The following is a 21,923-nucleotide window of genomic DNA, read 5'->3' as shown; positions in this document are numbered from 1 at the left end:
TTAGTTTGAATGTTATCTTCAAATAAGAGTTTCTGCCATGATACTTCTGTACCTAACATTGTATGTGCTGCATTGGCTGCCTTGACTGCACTTGACATACTCTTTGGTGGAAGATGGCATACAAATTAGCTCCTTATGAAAACATTTGAGTTTGATATGTGTAGTGGGCTTGGGGAAATCATGGAGTTCTTCAGGATTTATTCCCAAATTGGGAGTTTGGACATCATTCTTCACTGCACCTGTCTTTATCTCAGATGCCAAGGAAAAGATGCTTGTAATTTTTCCATGTATTTAAGAAGAAGATGGCATTAACAAAAAAACACCCACAAAACCAAAACCCCCACAAAAAAGTGTTATAGAACAAACCGGTTTCATTGCTGAAATAGCAAATTAAAAAAAAATCATGTTGCAACATTCTTCTTTTGTCTGAATGTAAAAAAGAAGAAACTTCCACTTCTCAGAGTCGAAGTAGTTAACCAAGTAAAAAACTAGTAAGTAGTTAAACTTTAAAGAAAGGCTTTAAAGTGCTCTAACCTGTTATTCAGGATTTAGATCATGTATTTACAGTTCAGAGATATCTGTACTTTCTGCAGCAACCCTCATATATGGTTCAATGTGATCAATTATTAAAAACCCCAGGCTTTTAAAGAAACACATAGAGGTTATACTTTAATGTGATCATGGTTTTGTATTTTGCTATTGGATCGCTGAAGTTTTAGGATGACAGAATTTTACTTGCAGCAATTGTCCCTGCCATAAATTTTGTTACATTTTATATTGTGAAAACAGAGAAATTGTGGCTGGTTGCTCCCAGCGTTTGTGGATTAGAGATCATGTGACAGTTCCCTTTTGTGATGTGTTCTGATGTGGATATCTGCTTTTAGCAGAGGACCCTGTGGAAGTTGGGTTTTTTTCTGTTTAATTCAGAGCAAGGACAAAAGGTCAGTCAGAAGCTCACTAGAGATCTTGAAGGTCTTTTTTGCATTTGGCATCGATTCACCTGCCTGTTTCTGTGTTCAACTGATGCTTGTAGAGAACAATTTGTATGAGAAAAACAAATTTTCTGAGAGGGTGGATTTAGCACAAGGCTAAGTTGCTGTGTATGGTGCATTTCTCTACAAGTATGCAGTAGGAAGAGAAGAATTCAGAAAAAGGGAAAACTGTATTGGGCCTATAATACTTTGGTTTTCTGACTTCCTCCCCTGCAATGGGTTTTCTTTTTTCTAAAGTGAAAACAGAACCCATCCTTCAACTCTTGATAACCAAGGTATTTTATGTGTAATGGAGTCTCCTGCCTGCTCTCCCTGCCTTTCTATGTGAGTTGTTGCTTACAGTAAATACTGTGCATACAGTCAGGGTTGTCTAAGAACAATCTTGTCTAAGAACATCTGTGTGATATAAATATGCATATATGCATAAACACTTATCTTTTATTTGCATATATGGACATATAATCATACTTGTCTTTACAGCACAGAAATGTATTGTTCTATGCATAATGTATTGAATATTATGCATGTATTATAACATGTTTACATAAGCAGTTACTAACTTTTTCTTACCATTTTGTTTTTCTTTCCTCTGTTATGGAGAATATAGCCTTCTACTTTAATATGATAATCTGCTCTTGATGTCCATGTCATTTAAAACTAAAGCTATCTTTATATTGAATTATATTTGTGTGCAGGAAGATGGAACTACTTCACAGTTCACGTGTGATACCATATCTGATGAGAAAACAATCCCTCTCTTAGTGTTGTGATATTTAACAAATTGCATGGTGCTTTTGTGATACCTAGTAGAGAAGCTGTCAACTCATAAACTCAATTAAAAAGCCCTCAATAAGTTAAATCAATTGGCAGTGTAAACCTGGTTCCTCTAGTTTCTTTCCTCTATACTTTGTTTTATATTATGCTTATGATTTTATTAATACAACAGCTAAAGTAGCTGTTCAAATTAATTTAGTATATAATGATTGCTTGTTCTGTTTTGTTGTTTTCCAGCTCCCTCAGGCTCAAAAGGTAAAATATTTTAATCCAATCTTAGTCATTCAAAGCAGTCACCAGTCCTTCATGTTACCATGGTGGTGTGAGTGTGGTACAGCAGTGATCAGTGAAACAGTTCACTCTGGACTGGGCTGCAGGAAGGGAGCTCCCATCCAGCCCAGCTGAGGAACCTGCTGAGAGCAGCTCCTCAAATGTATGAGCTATTTTAACATGATAGGCATCTAGTAGCCTATAACTTTGAAACAACAGGGAGGCTATTTTATCAACAATTTGAAATAATAGTAAGGATTACAAAATATAAACCCACCCCATTACTCCATGTGAAACATCTCTGGATCATTTTGTCCCTGCAGAACCCGTGGTATAGCTGGTACCCTTTCACTGATCCCCACTGTATCTATCAGCACACCTCTGAACACATTCAACATTTGACTTCTCTAATAGGTTGCATAGTTTTCGTGCTCTTGCCTTTCAACCACTTCTGCATCGATATGGTATGATAGCAGAGCCACCACTGCACATCAGTGATTGTGGCAAAGTTGAAGGATTGCTTGATGCCTGTTGCATCATCCTTATGTATTTCACAAATATAATTAAAGCTTCCAGAAACTAGAAAATGTAGATGATGTTTTGTGGTGTTGGTAAAAAATATTAAAATGAAAAAAGGAATGGAATATGCTGGGAAATTGCAATACTTACTTGTCCAAGTCATTCTTATTGTTCTTGGTAACGTACCTTTAATAAGGAGACACAGCAATTAATCAGATAAACATCATTGATAAATTATGACAAAAGTTCAGTAGTTAATGAAAGCTATAGGTGAAGTGATCTTCAATGAATAGCTTTCAAAGAATGTGAGGGCCTCCATGGAAATCAGAACTTAACTCATGATTAACTAACTTTTTAGTTTAAAAAGCAAGAAATATGATATGGGAGCTTTTATTTTTATGATGCTATGTATATTCGAAATTTTCTTGTTCATGGAGCTCAGAAAATTCTATTACAAATCTGCAGCTAATGTGCTATTTTGTGACACTGGGCTGTGTCTGTAGTTTGTTCTTGTTTTGATAGTTGCAGAACATGGTACCAAAAAATGTTGCTTTTTTTTTTTTCTTCTGGAAATAGATGGTTTAAAGAAATATTTTGTTTACAGCTTCCAGGAAAAGTAGAAGGACTCAAAGAGTTGCTAGACTGGCTAACTTTGGCTTTCTCATATTCACCTGCTTGTCTAAATGTTTGTGCCAAATGCTTCTCTTAGTTTGCAGAAAGAAGAGAGAGTGAGGCTATAATGTGCTGGTTCAGAATGATACAACCAGTCAGGCTGTTTACCAGATTGTGTCATGTTATACTGTATTACCTATTCTGCTGTCCTCAATTCTGAGCTATTAAATAATATTTTGGTACAAATTACTAAAGTTCAAGGGTAGTGAAAAAGCACACAGTTTTCATAGAAGGTCAAAAATGCTGGAATTTGGAGTACTTATTCCTTGAGCAAACTAATGCAGAGCTAAAGCCACATATTGTGTAGATGCCTTCATAACTGGTGAATTGTTCTAATTGACTGTGTACTGCTTTAGTGCAGAGAAAGAGGAGAGGGGTGGGAAGGAAGGAATGGGACGGGGAGGGAGGACAGACACACGTAATTCCCAAGGGCTTTTGATAACTTCAGGCAAGAAATATTCCTTTTTATAAGCATGGCCTGACAGCTTATGAACAAAATTAGAGAATCTCTTGCTCTCTGCAAGGTGAAGGGAAGCAGCACAGCTGATGCATGCCTTTATGAATGACTTAGTCACTGGTGTACGTGTTTTGCCATATGGTGTCTGAACTTGTACTGTATTTTTGTTGGAATCTCTGTATCATCCTGCAAATGTTTTCTCTATAAACATTTCAAACAGTCATGTCTCTCTAAACATGTTCACTTTAATCTTTGAGTGATCTGAAAGAAAAATGTGGCATTTCAAGTTTACCTTTACTATTTTATATCCATTATAAATAGTTCATCATCTTGATGAAATGTGTTATGTCTTATGTGTGAAAGACTTTGGCTACAGTCTTTTCAGTGTTTAGTCAATGTTCTGTGGTGATTAGCTATTGATTTTGAAGACCTGTAGGCTCTCAACCAGCAGTTAAATAACAATTAAAACTGTGACTGTTATGCTCTCTGCTCCAAGTCAAACCGTTGCAAATTCAGAATGAGGAGTTTAAGGTGGATATATCTGTTGTACCATGATATTTGTCTTGAAAAGATCTTTGTGATATATCCTACACTTAAAATAAGAAATAATACAGAACCAAAACGAAAGCCAACAAAAAACCCCTCACCATAATTTCAGGCAATAGAGATGCTGATTTACTGTGGTTATGCAGCTCTCAGAACAAAATATATCTAGGAAGAGTTAATGTATCTGAAAGAAAGAACCACTACCAGACAAATGAAACAAATTCATTTGAATTTTACTTGTCCTCTATGTTGCTTTTCTGCATGTTTTTAGGTAACCATCCCACAGGGCTGTGAAAATAGCAGTAAAATAAACTAATAACTCAAATGTATCAATTTTCAGATTTGGTTTCCAAAATGACCTTTATCTTTGAAATGCTTAGGGAAAACAGCTTTTTGTATTCATCAAAGGGGAAAAGCTATTCTTCCTTAATAGTTAAAAGAGGTGTTTTGTTTCCTAGTAGGAAAGCTTTACTTGCTTTCTTGAGCAAACACAGCAGGAGTCAAAAGCTGTTGCTCTACTCCTGCTGTGATGTTTTGTTCTACTTTGCTTGAGTGAAGAGGTAGAAGTGAATAAATTAGGCACACAAATCAGAAACAAGTGGTGGTGTTTGGGAACATTTAGGATTTTTTTAAAATTATTATCTCTTGAATGAAATCATATTTCCTCCATATAGAAATGTTTTGATGAAATTTGTTGCCAAAAAGTTCCTGACAGCTTTCTTCTCTCTTTCTGTGTTATCCCTTAACTTCTGTAAGTAGTGCTGTGCCCTCCTTTTGTCTTGATGCTATCATCTCTCAGCTATTTGGGAGCATCATTTATCATTTCCTGCATCGTTTACCTTATACTTTGAAGAGTTGAATTAACTGTCACTGGGAATAGAAAATAGAAAATTTGCAAAACTGCTATTTCGTTGAAGTGCATGACTAGTGATTTTAGCATTTTTATAAAATGATAGTAGTTAAGTTGAATCTAATGAAGTACAAAATAATCATAAACAGTTTGGTTTAGCATTCCTTTGCATCTGTTTCCTGCTGATGAGGTGCTATTGTCTCTCAGTTTCATACTGTATATAGTGATCCATTTAGAAAACCATGTTAAAATTTTCACTTTACATGTTAATTACAATCTTAAATTTAGTTTCCAAACTTCTCTCTAACATTCCTCAACAAGCAAGCTGACTTTTCATAACGTTTTTGAGTCAGCAGTTTATGAACTCTAAGTAACTATTTTGCAATATGAGAGTTTTTCTTGGCGTTTCATTTCTGTGTGCTAAACCTGGAAATGACTCTTTAACTTAATACACCCACACAGGTTCCTGTATTGTCTCAGGCCATAATTTAAATCTGTGCCAAAATAATAGTTACCCCTTATTCCTTTAGTCTGTATAAAACACCGTTAAATTAATGAATAATACACAAATTCCAATTCTCTGCTACTTCCAGCCTGCCTCTTGTCTCTAATCAGCACATAAAAGTACAGTAGTCACAGAGGAAGACAACACCTTGTGAAGCAAGTTTATGCAGAGCGGGGAAAGGAAGAAGGTGGGGGGGTTGGGAAGGTGGCAGGGTTATAACAAAGTAGTGAAGAAAAAACCAAAAGCTTTGGCATGAAGCCCATAGTTCAAATACATCCCGAGGAACTGCTGCCTGCCCTGGGTGAAGGTTCAGCAGCAGCGTCGTGGCCACCACAGTCAGCACTGGTGCCTCGTCAGAGGGTTTGCAGTATTCCCACAGTTTCACCCCACTTTCAGCCCCTCTGAATGTAGCAGTGTTTCCCCCCTACTTTTCAATTCTTTCTTTTCACAAGGCTGTGCAGCCTGTGCCAGAAGATCTTCACTTTGTCCTCTTTCCTTACTGATGTTCCTCAAACCCTGCTTTCTTCCAAACCTACAGACCAAAGGTTCCTGTGTCATTATAGTTGCACAACCCTCCCCAGACAGTTCAGGTGCCTCCATTAACCCTGCTTAATTCTTTGATTCAGAATATTAGCTCTAATTTTAAGTCCTCCAGGTATAATGGCCATGGGGTCTTTTCTGCATTTCAGCCTGTTGGTGATTTGATTAAACAGAGCTCCTGTTGTGAGATGCTGAAAAATCAACTAGGAACACTGTAGATCCAGGGAGATTAGAATTCAAAAGAATATTATTGGCCTAGAGATTATTCTATGAGAAAATCTGGGCATTGCTGTGGTTATTTGATAGTTTCCATGAATCAGAATTGGTGGGAGATTAATCTGACTTTACATGACACTGTTTGCTGCAACAGATACCCTGTTCTGTGGAAATGCACTACAGTTATTGCAATCCCATATGAGTGCAAAAATGAAGAATATGTCAAGTGAGGGAAAAATTTGCATAAAAAAATTGTCTTACTTTGTTTTGCTAAGCATTGTTTAAATTGGGAAATGAAAACTGCATAAAATTAGCACTACAGAGCAGTCCTGCTAAGATTTTTTAATATATATCATAGACATAATAAATCCAAATTAAAAGTATTTTTTTAAGCTTCAGATCTCATATTTTCTTGGATGAATATTTATTTCATCCGGTGATATTTGATGAAAAATTTTAGAAACCCTGACACAAACTGTGGTTGTCTAAAACACAAAGTCTAAACTCTGAATGATACTAGAAAATATATGAGGTTTAGATCTCAAAATTTATTTCCTTTCTGTGATTATACTTCTAAAATCAGCAATAAAAAGTAGAATTGCCCCATCAAATCTGCCTTTTATTTAAACCAATTTGTTTATTGTTTACTTTGGTGGTGGGGGGGTTGTTTTTATTTTTTTTTATTCATAAGTAAAAATTAGGATTTGTGTATTTTTAACACATATAAAACCACCATTTCTTAGTCAACAAAAGTGAGACAGTATTGCATAATGACTTAAAACAAAGGTCAGGAGTCTAAAAAAAGGTCATGGGCTTCATTATAATAATTGCATGATATATGTAAATAGGAATAACAAGGTATTAGCAGTGATGGATATGGATGCTACTGACTCTGTGTCAGAAACTCTGGACAACCTCCTGTAAGTGTTCTTGCCTATACACCCCTTAGGAAAATGTTTCAGGGATGCATTTCAAATTCCTCTTTCTGTAAAGGAAACACCTAAGGAAATGGATATTCTTTCCTGTATATGCATTTCTGGAGTAATTCCAGAGCCTGCCTTAGTCTTTATCCTGGAATGGATGCTAGTGCTGGATGGGAGGCTAAACTTTAAGGGGCTCACTCTAAGAGCATCTTCTTTATTTGTTGTTGCTGAAAATCTGTTTGGGGTTGGTCTGAGGGGAGGGTAACCCTCTACAGCAGAAGAATTAAAAGATGTAGAAGTTAAATCTCCTTCCAGAAGGAATTTTTCTCCAATTATGAAACTATTACTGCTAGGCATTACAGGTCTGTGACTTTCTCAGAGAGTAAGTTGTTTCTTTATTCTAAACACCCAAGAGACATTTAGCCTGGGAATGCGTTTTTCCTCATTCTTGAGATTTTTTTTTTAAAGGTTTGTTATTGTTTGCTCAGCATTTTATCAAACTGAGTGTCCGTGGCCCTTGTACAGTTTTCTACCTAAAACTGTTACCACTGCATTTTTCCAATAGAGCAACTTCCTGTGGCAGATCACTGGTGCTGTTTCTTTCATTCATCATTTTAGATGATGAATGTAGTGATAACTTACCAAATCCTAGGATCTAGCTGAAATCTGTGTTTTTCTTTGGGGGTCTAGTTTTACTTTCTCTTGCCAGTGTGATCCAAAGTAGCAATTCTGAGACAAAACATACTCGTGCAAGTTGGACAAGCTACAAGAACTTATTTTTTTTGCAGTGCTATTAGATGAAAATTTGAGAAATGAATATTCCATAGCATAATTCATTCCAACTTCAAGTTGACCGCCCTCAAGCACTGAAGTACATGTATTTTTACTCTACCATGGTAATTCCATAGTTTAGAGAGCCATAGGAATAATAATAATTAAACTACTTTTGTTTATTTGAGGGTATCTTTCCAGACTTGAAGGAATAAGAAACGTCTGAGAGACCGTGCAGTTCAATAGTCTCCCATGTGCATGAATCCACACAGATTTAATATTTCACTGATCAGAATTCCCATGAATTCTTATTTAATTAATTTGAAATTTTTGTAGGTTTATTATCCAGTCAAACACTGTCAAATAATTGGCATTTTGAAGCTAATGTTGCCTTGTATTTTTCTTGTAATGATGGTTCTTCGTAAATGGTGGCAGATATCTTCTTAAATATTCTCTCACCTGACAAAAGAGGTCTACTACTTTGACTCATGATGTAAAAGAGGTGGGAATAGCTCCTACTAAGGGCAAAAAAGAAAGAAAATGAAAATATGAGTGGAAGCTAAGCTTAGAGAAGATTAAATTGAGGTTTGTTTTGTTGTTTTTCATTTATTAATAAACACTAGAAGAAGTTATGTTATTGTGAATTGATGTTTCTAGTAGATGAAATTTGTAGTGTCCTCAAATGTAGAAATAAATCAGAAATGAACAGTTCAGCAGAAAGGTAGAGAATCAAATAATATCTGAAATGACTGGTGAAATAACAGGGGCTGCAATATGAAAACTTTATTGTAGACTGGCAGTACTAAAAAAGATGCTCATTCAGTGTAGAGATGAGTCCTTTTTTTCCAGTTTTTTGAGGAGAAACTTGAATATGAAAAAATACCCCACTGCAAAGGAGTTGTGCTTGTGCATACGTGGTTTGCCTCAGTTCAGAGGTTCCCGTGCGTGCTGTGTCTGCCACGGGAGGGTCTGTAGTGAGAGGTGTTCACACTGTTTTCACCTCACTGTGGAGAATTTATTCAGGCTGAAACCCCTGGTGTAGACAGCAGAAGCCACTCAAGTCTCACACACTGCTGGGGACTCCCAGACACATCCCTGCTCCTTTCCTGCCTGAGGAAGTAGGCAGCCCAATACTGGTCACCGGGTTAGTCTGACCAGTAGGATAGTGAAGACTGATGAGGTAGGAAAAAAAAAAATCCTTAAAAATATTTCCTCTAAGAAATGTTTGACTACAGTGCTTTTTTTCCCCCCAAGCTTACAAAATTCTTTTCTATGACTTTGTGGTGTCCAATTGATAAGTTTGGGAATCATAACGAATGTTTACATTTTCTTTTTGAGAAAAAGCATTCAGTCATTCAGAGACTTTATCATTATTTACTGTTTGTGATAGTTAACATTTTTCATTGTGTTAACTTCTAATTAAATGATGATTAAAATAAAAATCCTAGCCAGTCCTGAGGATATCAGTGTTTGCTCTGAATATAACTAATATGAACTGAAGCTTTATCAGTGATTAGAGCATATATTACTGGTTTGAGGTTTTTTCCTCTGTATCACTAAATTTTTCATACACTTGCATGACCTGTTAGAACTCTGCTACGTGTAAGAAATTGTCAGTCTTGAAAAGCAACAATGCAAAATACCTAGATCATGACTTCCTTTGGATTTTTTTAATGGACTCTAGCATTAATTGTCTTAGCAGAAATACCCAGTGGCTAACATTCTACTGTTTCAAAGTATTTCTGCCAAAATGTCATTGCCCAGGGAATCAAGCTCCTCCCCAGCAGATAATTCTTCACTATCTAACAGTTTTTGTGAAGCAAATGCTGCAGCTTGAGTTGGTGACTCAGTAAAACACTGCAAATTCGAGTCATTACTCAACTAGTTATTTGCTGACTCCACTTATGGTAGTGGCCAACAACCTGTTCATCTGCCAAACTAACAAAAAATCAGACAGGCTGGATTATACAATTGCAATTCTGTAGAAGTGATTGCAGCAGCCAACTCTAGTTGGTGCTTGTAGATATCTCTCATAATTACAGGGCAATCACTCTTGCATGCCCCCACAATTAGTTTTGAGAGTTAGTGAGCTGTTCTTTTAGAATTTCCAAGGAGCTCTAGTCTGTGTTTTTTTTTTTCTCTATTTAAAGAATTTCAAATACCCTAAAATTCTACTGACAGTCCCTTGGCTGCATCCTATCCATTAAATTGTTTCGAGTGATCTCTTGAGAGTGAGTGGACTCATAAAGTAATACTGTTCTGATACTTGACAAATACATGATGTCAGAGAAGAACAACCCTGGGCAATCATATAAAATCTCTAAATGCTCCAAAATATCACCCCATAATCAGCAGAATGCTTTTTCATTCCCTGGTGTGTGTGAGTTTGGGACTATTGACTGTGATACCCCAGAAGGCTTCTCTCCATACTAATCATGTCGGTGTGCTTGACTGTACTACTCTGGCCAAGGAGAGTCAATTCTTACAGTAATTTGGCAACATTTGAGTTTCAAGTCCAACCATTGAACTCCCAATGTTTTGTCAAGTTTTTGATTTTGCGGTTTTTTTTGCTTAGTAACTTACTATTATTCCCTAATAGATCAAGTATTATATTGGGGCTGGAAATATCTCTTCTTATTACCAAGGAAAACAAAACAAAAAAAAAAAAAAGGAAACACAATCATAAGTTGGTTCCATCTCATATCCCTAGTGATTCCTTATTGGATGTAAACTTTCTTGACTCAACCCCATTTGTGTTCCTGTCTGATGTCTGCAAACATTCCTTCTCACCATAAAATAGTGCCCTGCTTCAACAACTATACTTATTTGGGAAACTGAAATCCTGGTGAAGTAGATTGGGAGCTGCAAGTCAAGAAATTTTCTAGATTTTATTTGTCTCATTTGTTCTTGTGAAATATGCTTCATGAGCTATCTTTATCATTAAAAATTACTTGTTTCCTGAAAATATGGGGAGCTAATAGCTGTTGCTTTGTTACAACAAAACCTTGTAAACAGTTAAAAAAAATTGCAAAAAAAAAAAAAGTATTAGAAATTCTACCTGTAGAAATTCTACCTGAGAACAGAAAGTGTGATACTGATGTAGGAGTAGTAGGAGAATATCACAGTTGCAGTTGGGCATGACTGTCACCTATAGTATTTCTCAGGATGTTCTTCTCTATGGCCGTGTCCTTTTGGCTAAACTTTGTGTTCTACGAAATCTCCACTTAACATTATAACTGTGTCATATTTTTAAGTGTTGGATAAGCCTCTTCAAACATCTGTCCCTAGAAACTGAAAGAGTTTAACAGTAACTCTCAGCCTCCTGCTTGAGTTGTCTTTCATATGTAGATGGTGAAGATCTACAGGCACACACAGGAGTGCTTGTCCTGGGCATGCACTTAGTCTGTGCCTTAGGGCAGAGATTTAGTCTGCCCAGAGGGCATGAAGAGAGATAGTCTGAGCACTATCACTCTCCTTTGGCCAATGATAAGCATTCTACATGTTTCTCTTGAGTGGAACCAAGGTCAGAAGATCTCTTTTCTCCCGAAATTGAAGAAATACGTTGAAACCTGATGTGCAGAATCAGCTAATGCTTCATGCCACCTCTGTCCAGTGAACTGAAACCGGATGGAGCAGAGATGCTCCCGGGATCCTCACTGGCTGTCATCCTTTCTGCCGCTGTGTTGGCTGATGAGATCTCAGCCTGGACCCGAACAAAGTGCGTGCAACTCATGACCTCTTGTTCTTTGTTGCGAGAAAACAGCCTGAGGCAATTTTGGCAGAGCTGCCACTGGGAAAGATGTAGAACAGACCTCCAGCTGCTTTGCTACCGCACATGCTGCTTCCACAATCCACATTTCAGCCCCTTCTCTCTCATGGGAGGCTGCAGTAGGAATGAAGATGAGGCATCTTTCCTGTCAGTGGAGGTGGTGGGATGGTTAGAGCTGGTACAGTTCAGATGGGGCCGGGGCTGGGCTGGGCTGCACTGACTGCAACTTTAACTATGTAAGTGTCATTTGGAGAAATTGCTTTGTCTCATTTCAAATGAAAAAAAAATGTAATTGAAAAATGCAATCACATGTCTGTAATTGTTCCGTATTTCTTAGAGATAGTATTTCTTTTTCAAATGTAGCTTGCTGATGATCAGGGATTGGTGTTGATGACAACTGTTGCCATGCCAGTATTTAGTAAGCAAAATGAGACTGTAAGTATTCAGACTATTACTGTCATGTGACAATGACGTGACTGCAATGAAGTTGCTTTCAGGGACTTAATAAGATTTTAGCCAACTCTAAAAATTTTCTTCTCTTCTTATTTTGTCTGCAGTTAGTATCCCTTTATTAGCATAAAAATGTGGAAAAATAATCCCAAATAACTATACTCTAGAAACCATAGTAAAATGGTGAAACTATGTCTAAGAGAAAAATCTCAGATGACACTAGGCCTTTGGGTTTTCTTACTTCTGTATTGCTTTTTTACAGAAAATAATCTATATAATTTTCAGCTTTGCACTGATATAACACTAAATTTATTTAGATTATGTTTATGTCTATTTATCTTTAATAATTTAACAGATTATTAAAGAAAGTTAAGTGTACTTTCCCCTTAATGCTTCATCTTTCTCTTTTGTTTATGAAATGGCAGGAGATATTGGGAAAGAAGGGAGCAACATTTTTAACAGTAGTTTTAAATTGAAAACCTGTTTTGCATGTGAAAATTTTCTGTTGAAGGACTTGCTCTCAAAAGCTTGCATGCCTTTTCTATGTGAATTGCAGATAAAGTAGAAAGGAGCAATATTATTGATTAAATTACTGCTTGATTGGCTGAGTTCCCCACTTTTTAAATAATTTGTCTGTAATCTCTTAACTTCTGCAGTGTAGCTGTGAGGTGAAATAAGTGGTGAGAATGTTTATTATTACTGTGGTTCTGAGTACATATTTTATTGTTCTTTTCAGAGGTCTAAAGGGATTCTTCTGGGAGTAGTTGGCACAGATGTTCCAGTTAAAGAGCTTTTAAAAACCATTCCAAAATACAAGGTAATACACAAATGATGAGATATCATTTATACTCTGTATAATACCCAAAATATAACATAATTTATTTCATATGTTGATACTGTTTGCAGTGATGTAGCTCCATTATTTCATTCATTTTCCTCAGGAACTGTAGTTCTGTAATGTCTGAGTTCAAATGCAGTTTTTAGCACCAAAATTAATATATGGCTTGATCTTCACATTTTTGGGATCAATGTGCTCTAGAAGGTAATATTAAGTATTGTCTGTAATAAAATCAGTGAAATTATTCAACCACACAATCCAGCCAGAATACCATGCAAAATAAGCAGAAATTCAGGCTGCAAAATTCTGTAACTTTTTATGAGAACCTATCCTTAACCTAGCTTTAGGCTTCCTGTTTGTGTGTAGTAATTCCTGTCCAAATTCTGTGACTCCTGGAGTTAAAGCAAGTGGCACATTGTAGGAACTTAAACAAGTTCCTTCCTAACCAGACAAGTGGTTCCTTCTCTCCTCCCCAGTATTTGTTAGGTATTTCCCTCTACTTAGTTTTCCAAAGTCAGAGACAACTTTACTATAAAATTCTTAAAAATTAATTATAATATCTCTTTTGAAATGTGTTTAACTCAGTAAAAATAAACTTCAGGCAAACACAAAGATATAATTACTTTTCATTTAAATTCGATGCAATACATTAGTATGTCACTACTTCTCTATGTCTGAAATGTTTTACTATGGTGCTCTTTTATTCACAAGTGAAAATTAAATTAATGTTTTCCACTTAATTCCTAGTGGATTTTTTTTACATGACAAACAAGCATGTAACATAATACTGCAGACAGCCTTTTTAAAGAGTGCAGATATTGGAATAGCTGCTTTTTGACATGCATGCATACTGAGCATAAATTTGTATATCATACTTCCCTCTAAATTGGCTGCCGTGCTCTCATTTACTGATTTCTAAGAGGGTGAAGGAAGAAGCTGACTTGTGACTACCTTTGAATATTGTCACATGTGTTTGTAGATAATTCTAGTTAGGACAAAAAAATTCCTCATATCAATTTTAATTCTAATTTGAATACATTAGCAATTACCAAATTATTTTCTGATTAATATGCAGTAACTAAAAAATCTAAATGAAATGAGAATTTGATTAAAATAATGCATAAAATAGTGGCAATAGTGTTGATAAGGTGTACTGGAGTAATTTCCTGTGACCTGGATCCCACGAGGCCAGGTGCTATGCAAACAGAACAGAAAGGCTGTCGCAGCTGGAAAAAAGTTGGACACTATGGGAAGAGGCAGCAGATGAGTGCACACTGATATCAGAACACAGGGACAGAGACATTGCTGGTCAGGATCAACAACAGGGAACGATCTCAGTGCACTGACCAACAAAGTTTGGTAACAGCAACTTATATGTTTGTGTGCAGAAATACTGCATCAGTAAAAGGTAGAAGAGAAGGGAGCAAAATGTGCCCCTTTGCAAAATTGGAAGCAATGGAAACAATCTTTGGAGCAGCCTTCTAATGAGCTATGGGAAGAGCAAGTTTTCATTTGTAATGAGAAGGAAGCACAGTGTTGTGGTACCTGCAGAAATAAAAACTTGGCTGTTCGTGACTGGGTAGGAAAAAAATAAATCACAGTGACGTTATTCCTAAGTTATCTCTAAGATCTGGACATAGTCTGAATGCAAGAACTAGAGAGAGTGGGAGGCCTGAATAACAGGTATTGCAACAGAGTTAGTAATTCAGAAAAGGAAAAATTTTTTAAGAAATGGGCTTCTGTGAAAGCAATATGAGATCCTCTTGCTGAATATTAAACTTTTTATTTGAAGGTACATTTTATACTGCAGGAGGTACTGCAAGTGAGGATTATTACAGGAGGCACCAATATCATGCAGTACAGTTAGATTAGTGAAATCACTTGAGTTACAACTTCCAGTCTCACATACCATAAACAAAGACTGCAAGGGCAAGAGCATAATCACCCCTGGGACCCATTCCTGTAGAGGCAACACACGAAATAAAATTCACACAGGGATATAAAATGATTGCTTAGAAATAGAGTTCTGCTGACCTGGAATTCTCTCGGCTTCGATGAGGGGGATTTTATGCCAGAGAAGATGGGTAACAGCAACAAGCTATTTTCAGCAGTTGTTATCTAGACTAAACTTCCCCAGATGTCAGTGGCAGTTTCTCTTGAATAAGATGGGGTTGAATTTAGTAATACAGGACTTCCATGTGGCATTTTACAGCAGTTAGAAATTTTTTTTGTCTCTGAATCTGCAATTTAGAGACAGAGTTCAAGGTTTAAAAAGGCAATGCTGCTGTAAGTGGTAGTATCTCTCAAACCAAAGCATTTTAAGTGCAGAGACTGTGTAATTTCACATATTGCCCAGAACACAATAAAATACTGCCCTTGGAGTCTGGGTACTTTTTCCTGTGAATTATACCACCCACATTTGTTTCCTTACCTGACTTCCATTGCCTGGATGTCATTCTGCAGTTAGAAACACAGACAATTATACTTGAGATCTGCTATTTAGCCAACAGCTTATTCCCTTGTCATACTATAATAGGTAAAATATGTCCACTGTTATTATTTTGGTTATCCCCCCCTTATGAAGAGACGCCAAGAACATATCACCTTCTATTACTTTCACTGAAGTTTATTGCTTTAGGAAAACCGCTAATTTATGAAACAATCTTCTATATGGCAGATAGAGTCGACCATATACAATTATTCACACAGAGACACTATAAATCAACCTGGTATGCTTTCCCTGTGACCTCGCCACAATATCGTACTCTGGTTTATACTTCCAGAGAATTACAGAAGCTGCTAGGCTTGCTCTCCTTTTTGCCCCTTCAAAATGATTCTGACTTGTCAGCCTTGCCCACATTGCTTCATGTTAGACAAATTCCTAAGGACCCACTTCAGCAAAGCGTTTAAGAATGCACTCAAGTTAAATAGAAAGGTTTTTAATAGTGAGAATTTTAAAGTAAACATCAAAGCAAGATAGTTCTGGAATTTTGAGTTTGATTTTTATTTTGGTTTTTTTTTTTTGTTATTAATAGCCCAGTGCATTAGGTTGCTTAAAAAAAATGGCATGTTGTATTATGTTACTTCAGAATTAAAAAAAAAACAGGTGAGAAAGGATAGTGAGATGTGCTCTGCATGGCAAAAGTTACCTAGTGAAAGTGCAGAAAGAGTCTACATTAACAGCAAGTTTATGGTAAGAAGGGGTGTTTGAATGACCACATGAATGATTTGAAGGTATATTTATTGCATTCAGTGGATGCAATCAACTGTGTAATAGGCATATTGTTAAAAAGACTAGTATTGTTATTTAAGTAAGTACAGTGCTAAATTTGATTACCTATACTGCTAGACCTTATAAAGTGTTTCATTGCCCTCAAATAATCTCCAGTTCCATTTAGTACAAATATGTAAAGTTAGAGGAGTTTCTTTAGTAGAAATATGCTTTCTGTGGCTGCAGATGAACTGGAATTAACAGAGAGCCTATAAGATTGGAAAATGTAAATATCACATATGACAGGTCACTGCTTGCTTACTATAGCTGTGTATTCATTATCTTTGATTTAAATGGTTCTTAAACAACAGCTGTTGAACAGGTGAAGTGAGCTGTGCCTCACCACTCCTGGGAATAGCTGAATTTACTGAATTCCTGTACCTCTGTGCTTGGGCACATGCTATGGTGTGTGTCCCAGGCTGTGGCATCTCGTACATATATGTAATATATAATCCATTGTAACACAACAAGGGTTACACAACACGGAAACAAGTGCCCTGCATAGGAGAGTGTTTGTGACATTTTAAAATTGTGCTACATGCTGAATTCATTTCAAGGTCACATCCTCATTTTCACAAAATGTCAAGGATCTTTGCCTATGTTGTAATAAAACACTGTGTGGATAAGGCTTATGAGTTGCTAATTAGTATTTCTTTCTCATTTACTTTTACAGTTAGGTATTCATGGATATGCTTTTGCAATTACAAACAATGGATATATTTTGACTCATCCAGAACTTAGGCCTTTGGTAAGAATGCTATTTATTGATCTATTATATTTTGCTATATGTGTTGCATTTGGTTTTTTCTTAGTGTAATAGTGTAATATACATGAAAAAAATTAAATACAGTAGACCAGTTACTTTATATGGCTTTATAACACATTATAGTTCTTGGTAAATTTACATCTGGAGACAAAGGTTAGCATGAAAAAACCCAGGGAAAATAAATATACAAGTTGCTTCTGCAGAAGATGCAGACCTCCATTACTGCAAAATAGCAAAGCCAAAAATTGCTATAATTATGTTCATTTTACAGTGAAATGGAATGTTGGAATGCTCCAGCACTGTGTAATAACCCCAATTTGTCATGCTAAAGTGTTAAAGTTAATTTAATATATGTGCAGAAATGTCACTAAAGCATATTTTTAAGCAAAATAGGAGCACTAGAGATTTTTGTACTAAAAGAGAAATAGCAGCAAATTTTACCTTTAGTTTCCCTTATCATCTTGTTTGCATTAATCACGGAAAGAAAAATAAAGTGCCTGTTATGCAAATGTTTATCAACTTGACGCCCCAGAGAACTGGTACATTCCTGGTTGCATCATTGTTTAGGAACAGCACTTGCAAGTGTTCCATCACTATCAACTCCCAGCGAAGCCTTGGTATTAATAGTTCCACTGCTGTATCCACATGGCTGCCATATGTATTTCTCTTGCAGGCATTTCAAGTAATGTCTGATTTCAACGATATTTTAGTGGAAAACAAACATCAACTGGGTGGATAATGTAATATGAAAATTAAATTAATGAAAAGCATGATTTATTAAGTCATTAACACATCTGATGTTTTCCTCCAGCGAAAGAATTTGTCTTTCTAAGATTTGGACTAGGGATTACACACTTAATTAACATTTGTATTTGCACTTATTGTTTCCCCATTTATTTTTTAACTGGAATAGAGCTTATGAAAAGTGGAACAGGGAAACTTCAGTAGGTGAATGGAAAAGTATTTTCAGAGTAACTTGACCGTAAAATGGACAGACAACCTAATGGCAAAGCAGACCATAGTATCTTGGAAGCAATCTTAAAATAAATGATTTAATTGTCATTTTTCTTCCAAGAATATCACCCGTGATTCTGGATGGTAGATTTTTTTTTACAACTGTGGAAAGGAGGACAATACCTGTAGAGAATTTGGCAAATTACTGACCAATAAACAATACAATTCTCAGAAATGGCTCTTGCAAATTATCCCATTGGCTTTTTCACCGTTTGGTGGAGTCACTAAATCTACATATCCAGATATAGACAACTCAGACCCCAGTCCAATTAACATGCTCCAGAGACTGTTCATCTCTACACTCCCCACAGGTGATTTGTCATGATGATAAATTTATATCTTCTTGTTTTATGGAAATTAGGACCTCTGCTACCCAAATATATAAATATTAGGGAGTGAAAAACTTCCAGCTTCTATAGAAGCAGTTTACTTTAAGGAAGGCAGAAAACTAAATCGATATGTAACCATTTCACCCCTCAGTAAAATGAGTTTTGTTACCATGAGATTTTACATATTGAGAAGTGCGTATGTGTAGGTTTTATGAGATTAATTCAGCATACCTGGACACGTCTAGTCCAGAATCTCATTTCCATGATTAGTTCCTGAGGAAGATGTAGGAACTAAGAGGATGTGGAGAATCTCTTTTTCAGTGTAAAATCTCAGCAGTCAGTGTAACTGTTAAGAGTTTCAGTAGGTTTCTCCTCATAAACCTTTGATTCTGACATTTTAACATTTCGACTTATTATAGTGGATACTTCCGTTACCCATACTAACATATTCATTTTTGTCAGTCAGCTTGACTTCTCATAGTAGTAATTTTTCATATTCTAACCATTCTTTGCACAGTTTTTATTTTTAATTTGATTTTTAAATTTCATTAGAAGTATTTCTTATATTATGAATAGGGAAAGCAGAAGTTCCTGATCTATCTTTTCTTTTCCATTTCTTACTTTGTGTAGTGATTTGTGGTTGTTATCTCACTGAATCTGCTCGTCACAATAAGAAACCAATATTTTCAGTCTTGCTGTAATGTTTTTCTACTTGTATTTTTCTGCATTGCAGTATTTTGTTGTCGTGTTTTCTGTATTTTTCTGACCTCTTGTTTGTCCATTTCTCCACATTCTTTCCTTTTCTGACTGAGATTGCCTTTTGAGCTTTATTTGGTAACCATAGCAGAGGCGAGGCAGCAATAGGGGCTGCACAAAACCTTAGAGCACTTGGATTATATGTAAAGATTTTTAATGCCCCTTCAGGTCTCTTCTGCTGTATCTTCACTGCTTTGTTTCCTCAGCTAATTTGTCGAAAGTGACTTTTTGTGTAATGTTATCTCACATCCAACTGCACCATAGATACAAACTAAAAATTGCTTAAGAGAACCAAAGTTATGGGCACACTGACTAGATCTACATCTTGACTGTCATAACGTTCTATATATTTTCCTACATTTTGCTAATTGAAAATATGTATTAGACTTTTTATAGTCATTCAGCTCAGTGGTCAAAATGCTGAAATAAGTGTTGAGATTTAATGTAAACTTTAGTAGTAAATTCTCTTTTTTTTGTTGCTATTGTGCGGGAAATACCAGTGTGAGGAGTTGTTGTCTTCAAAATGTCTACCTGTTGCAATGAAAAGTGTGACAGGGGATTGGTTTTAGTTTATGATTGACCACTACCATCAGACTATTTTTTTCTTATCTCTGTCTGTATTAAAATCCACGGGCTTTTTAATATCCTATTCCAAATTGGATATATATGCATGGGATCTTATAGCATTCCCCAGTTTTCGTAATACAAAGATCATGACCTGGTCTTAATTCCTAAAAATGCTTTTGAAATTTCAGGTATCACAGGTACATTTGACATTTCATGTTTGCAAGCCATATTTGAAAGCTCCCTATTCACAAGTTAGTTCTTTCAGAATTATTAGTATTTATTCATTATAGAATAGATATTTTAAAAACCAGATGGTAATGAAATCCAGGAGCAGTGGATAGCTTAGGCTGACAGAGGGGGTGTTACCCTCTCCCTTATTTTTATTATGTTTTAATGAAGCAAAAGGTGATTTGCTATTACTATCCCTCACCCCAGCGTACATCTTGAAGGCACTTATTTCATTACCTTATACAACCATACCTTTTAAAATCAAAATGTTGGGCAGTAGCCCATAAGCTGTCAGCTAGAGGAACTCATTGTGATATATTCATGGTCTGTTCATTTTTTGGAAGAGTCATTTTTACCTCTGGATTCTGTCAGTAGTAGGTAATGAGAGTCTTCTGTTGACTTCAGTGGAGTTTTTGAGAGTGAAGTGATTGCTGGCCTGGGTCCTTAGTTTAATATTGCAGGCCAAATCCTGATACCATTGTAACTAATGACAAAACATCTCATGAAATTTGTGACAATAAGTGTGTGAAAATAGGCATGTAGGTCTGAAATTAGATAGTTCCCTAAAGATATTACCTAAAATTATTTGTATGTCTTAGAGTTATGTTCAAGTGTAATTGATTAGTGACTTGGTCCACACTGGTTTATACTTCTATTATATTTTCCTACAGTGCTATAAAACTAGAATATTACTGGACTCTCAAGTTCCTAACCCCAGTGGCTATATCTGTTACTTCTGAAGCTGATGTACTTGTTTTTTAAGGAATTGCCTTCTGAAACACAAAGCAGAGAGGCAGGATAGCAAACAGCAAGGAGTGCTTCCTCTGGCACCGGATTTTTATCTAACACTGACCAAGTACATGGAATCACTAAGCTGGCTGTATTATCTTAGCGATTATCCTCTTGGATTTATATTTAAAAAGGCTTTTCTTGGAAATTTCCTCTCTTGTTTCTCCTGCTGTTTTGGGGGTTTGTTTGTTTGTTTTGGTTTTTTTTGAATAAGCTTGGCTTTTGGCGAGGTTGGGTGCCCGCGGGCAGCTGGCGGGAGGGATCGCAGGAGGGAGAGGAACGTGCAGAGTACTCGCAGAGGTTGTGACTGTCGCTGGAGCAGCCCCCAGACCTTTCCCATGAAGTGTCGGAGTGCCCGCTGACCTCACAAAAGCTCTGATTTTGTCTCCGTTCCGCCCGTGTCCCTCGTCCCCCGCCGCGGCCCGGCACAGGCTGCACTGCGGGGCCGGCCCAGGCGGTGGCGCTCCAGCTCCGCCGAGGGGCGCGGGGGGAGCGGGACGAGCTGCGGTGACACAGCCCGGGAACCCATCCCGGCTGGAATCGCGGTGGAAAATTGCCGTGGGCATCCCTCGGCTGTGTTTCAAAGCCTTTTTGCTTTCTTTCTCTCTCTCTCCTTTTTTTTTTTTTTTTTTCCCCCCAATCATGTATCACGAGAGTACGCTTTGCACGTCCTCGGGTATTACACCCTAAGTCGCCTTTCCTAGCAGGAGTACTCCAGTGGGAACTCCAAAAACTATAGCCGATGCTAATAACATTTTTTTTTTTTTTTTTTTTTTTTACTGTGGCTGCATCAGAATGCTCCAATCTGCTGAATTTGACGAAAAGTCTATACTTTTACAGCGTAGTGTTTTATTTTCCACGTGAGAATATTTTCAGTTCTTTGATGCAATGTTGAAAACCACAATTTACTGTTAAAAAAAAAAAATGTTTGGGAGTTCAAAAACGAATTTTGAGATTTTCAAGGCAGTAACTTGGTTTCTGAGGCTCCCTTACCCATATTGAAATGTAGACACGAGGACACAGGTTTTCTTCAGCAGCGATTATGGCAGATTGAATCACCTGCTTTTCAGTAGCCTCTTAACACTTGCAGTGCGTCAGGTGTTACACCGTT

The 21,923-nt window shown here is 36.6% G+C and overlaps 1 protein-coding gene across 1 annotated transcript in view; it reads left to right on the top strand.

The window, feature by feature from the left end:
* CACNA2D3 (calcium voltage-gated channel auxiliary subunit alpha2delta 3) overlaps positions 1-21,923 on the top strand; it is a 198,962-nt gene that overhangs the window by 78,556 nt on the left and 98,483 nt on the right. Inside the window, exons 4-7 of the mRNA XM_017832359.1 lie at positions 2,004-2,021; positions 12,168-12,239; positions 12,991-13,071; positions 17,037-17,111. Of these exons, the coding sequence (XP_017687848.1) occupies positions 2,004-2,021; positions 12,168-12,239; positions 12,991-13,071; positions 17,037-17,111 (246 nt within the window). The remainder of the gene's footprint in view (positions 1-2,003; positions 2,022-12,167; positions 12,240-12,990; positions 13,072-17,036; positions 17,112-21,923) is intronic.

This window comes from Lepidothrix coronata, unplaced genomic scaffold (genome assembly GCF_001604755.1).
Source record: "Lepidothrix coronata isolate B3197 unplaced genomic scaffold, Lepidothrix_coronata-1.0 Scaffold202, whole genome shotgun sequence".
Taxonomy (NCBI): Eukaryota; Metazoa; Chordata; class Aves; order Passeriformes; family Pipridae; genus Lepidothrix; species Lepidothrix coronata.
The sequence above is the reverse complement of the archived record's forward strand: the minus strand, read 5'-3'. Positions and strand labels throughout refer to the sequence as shown.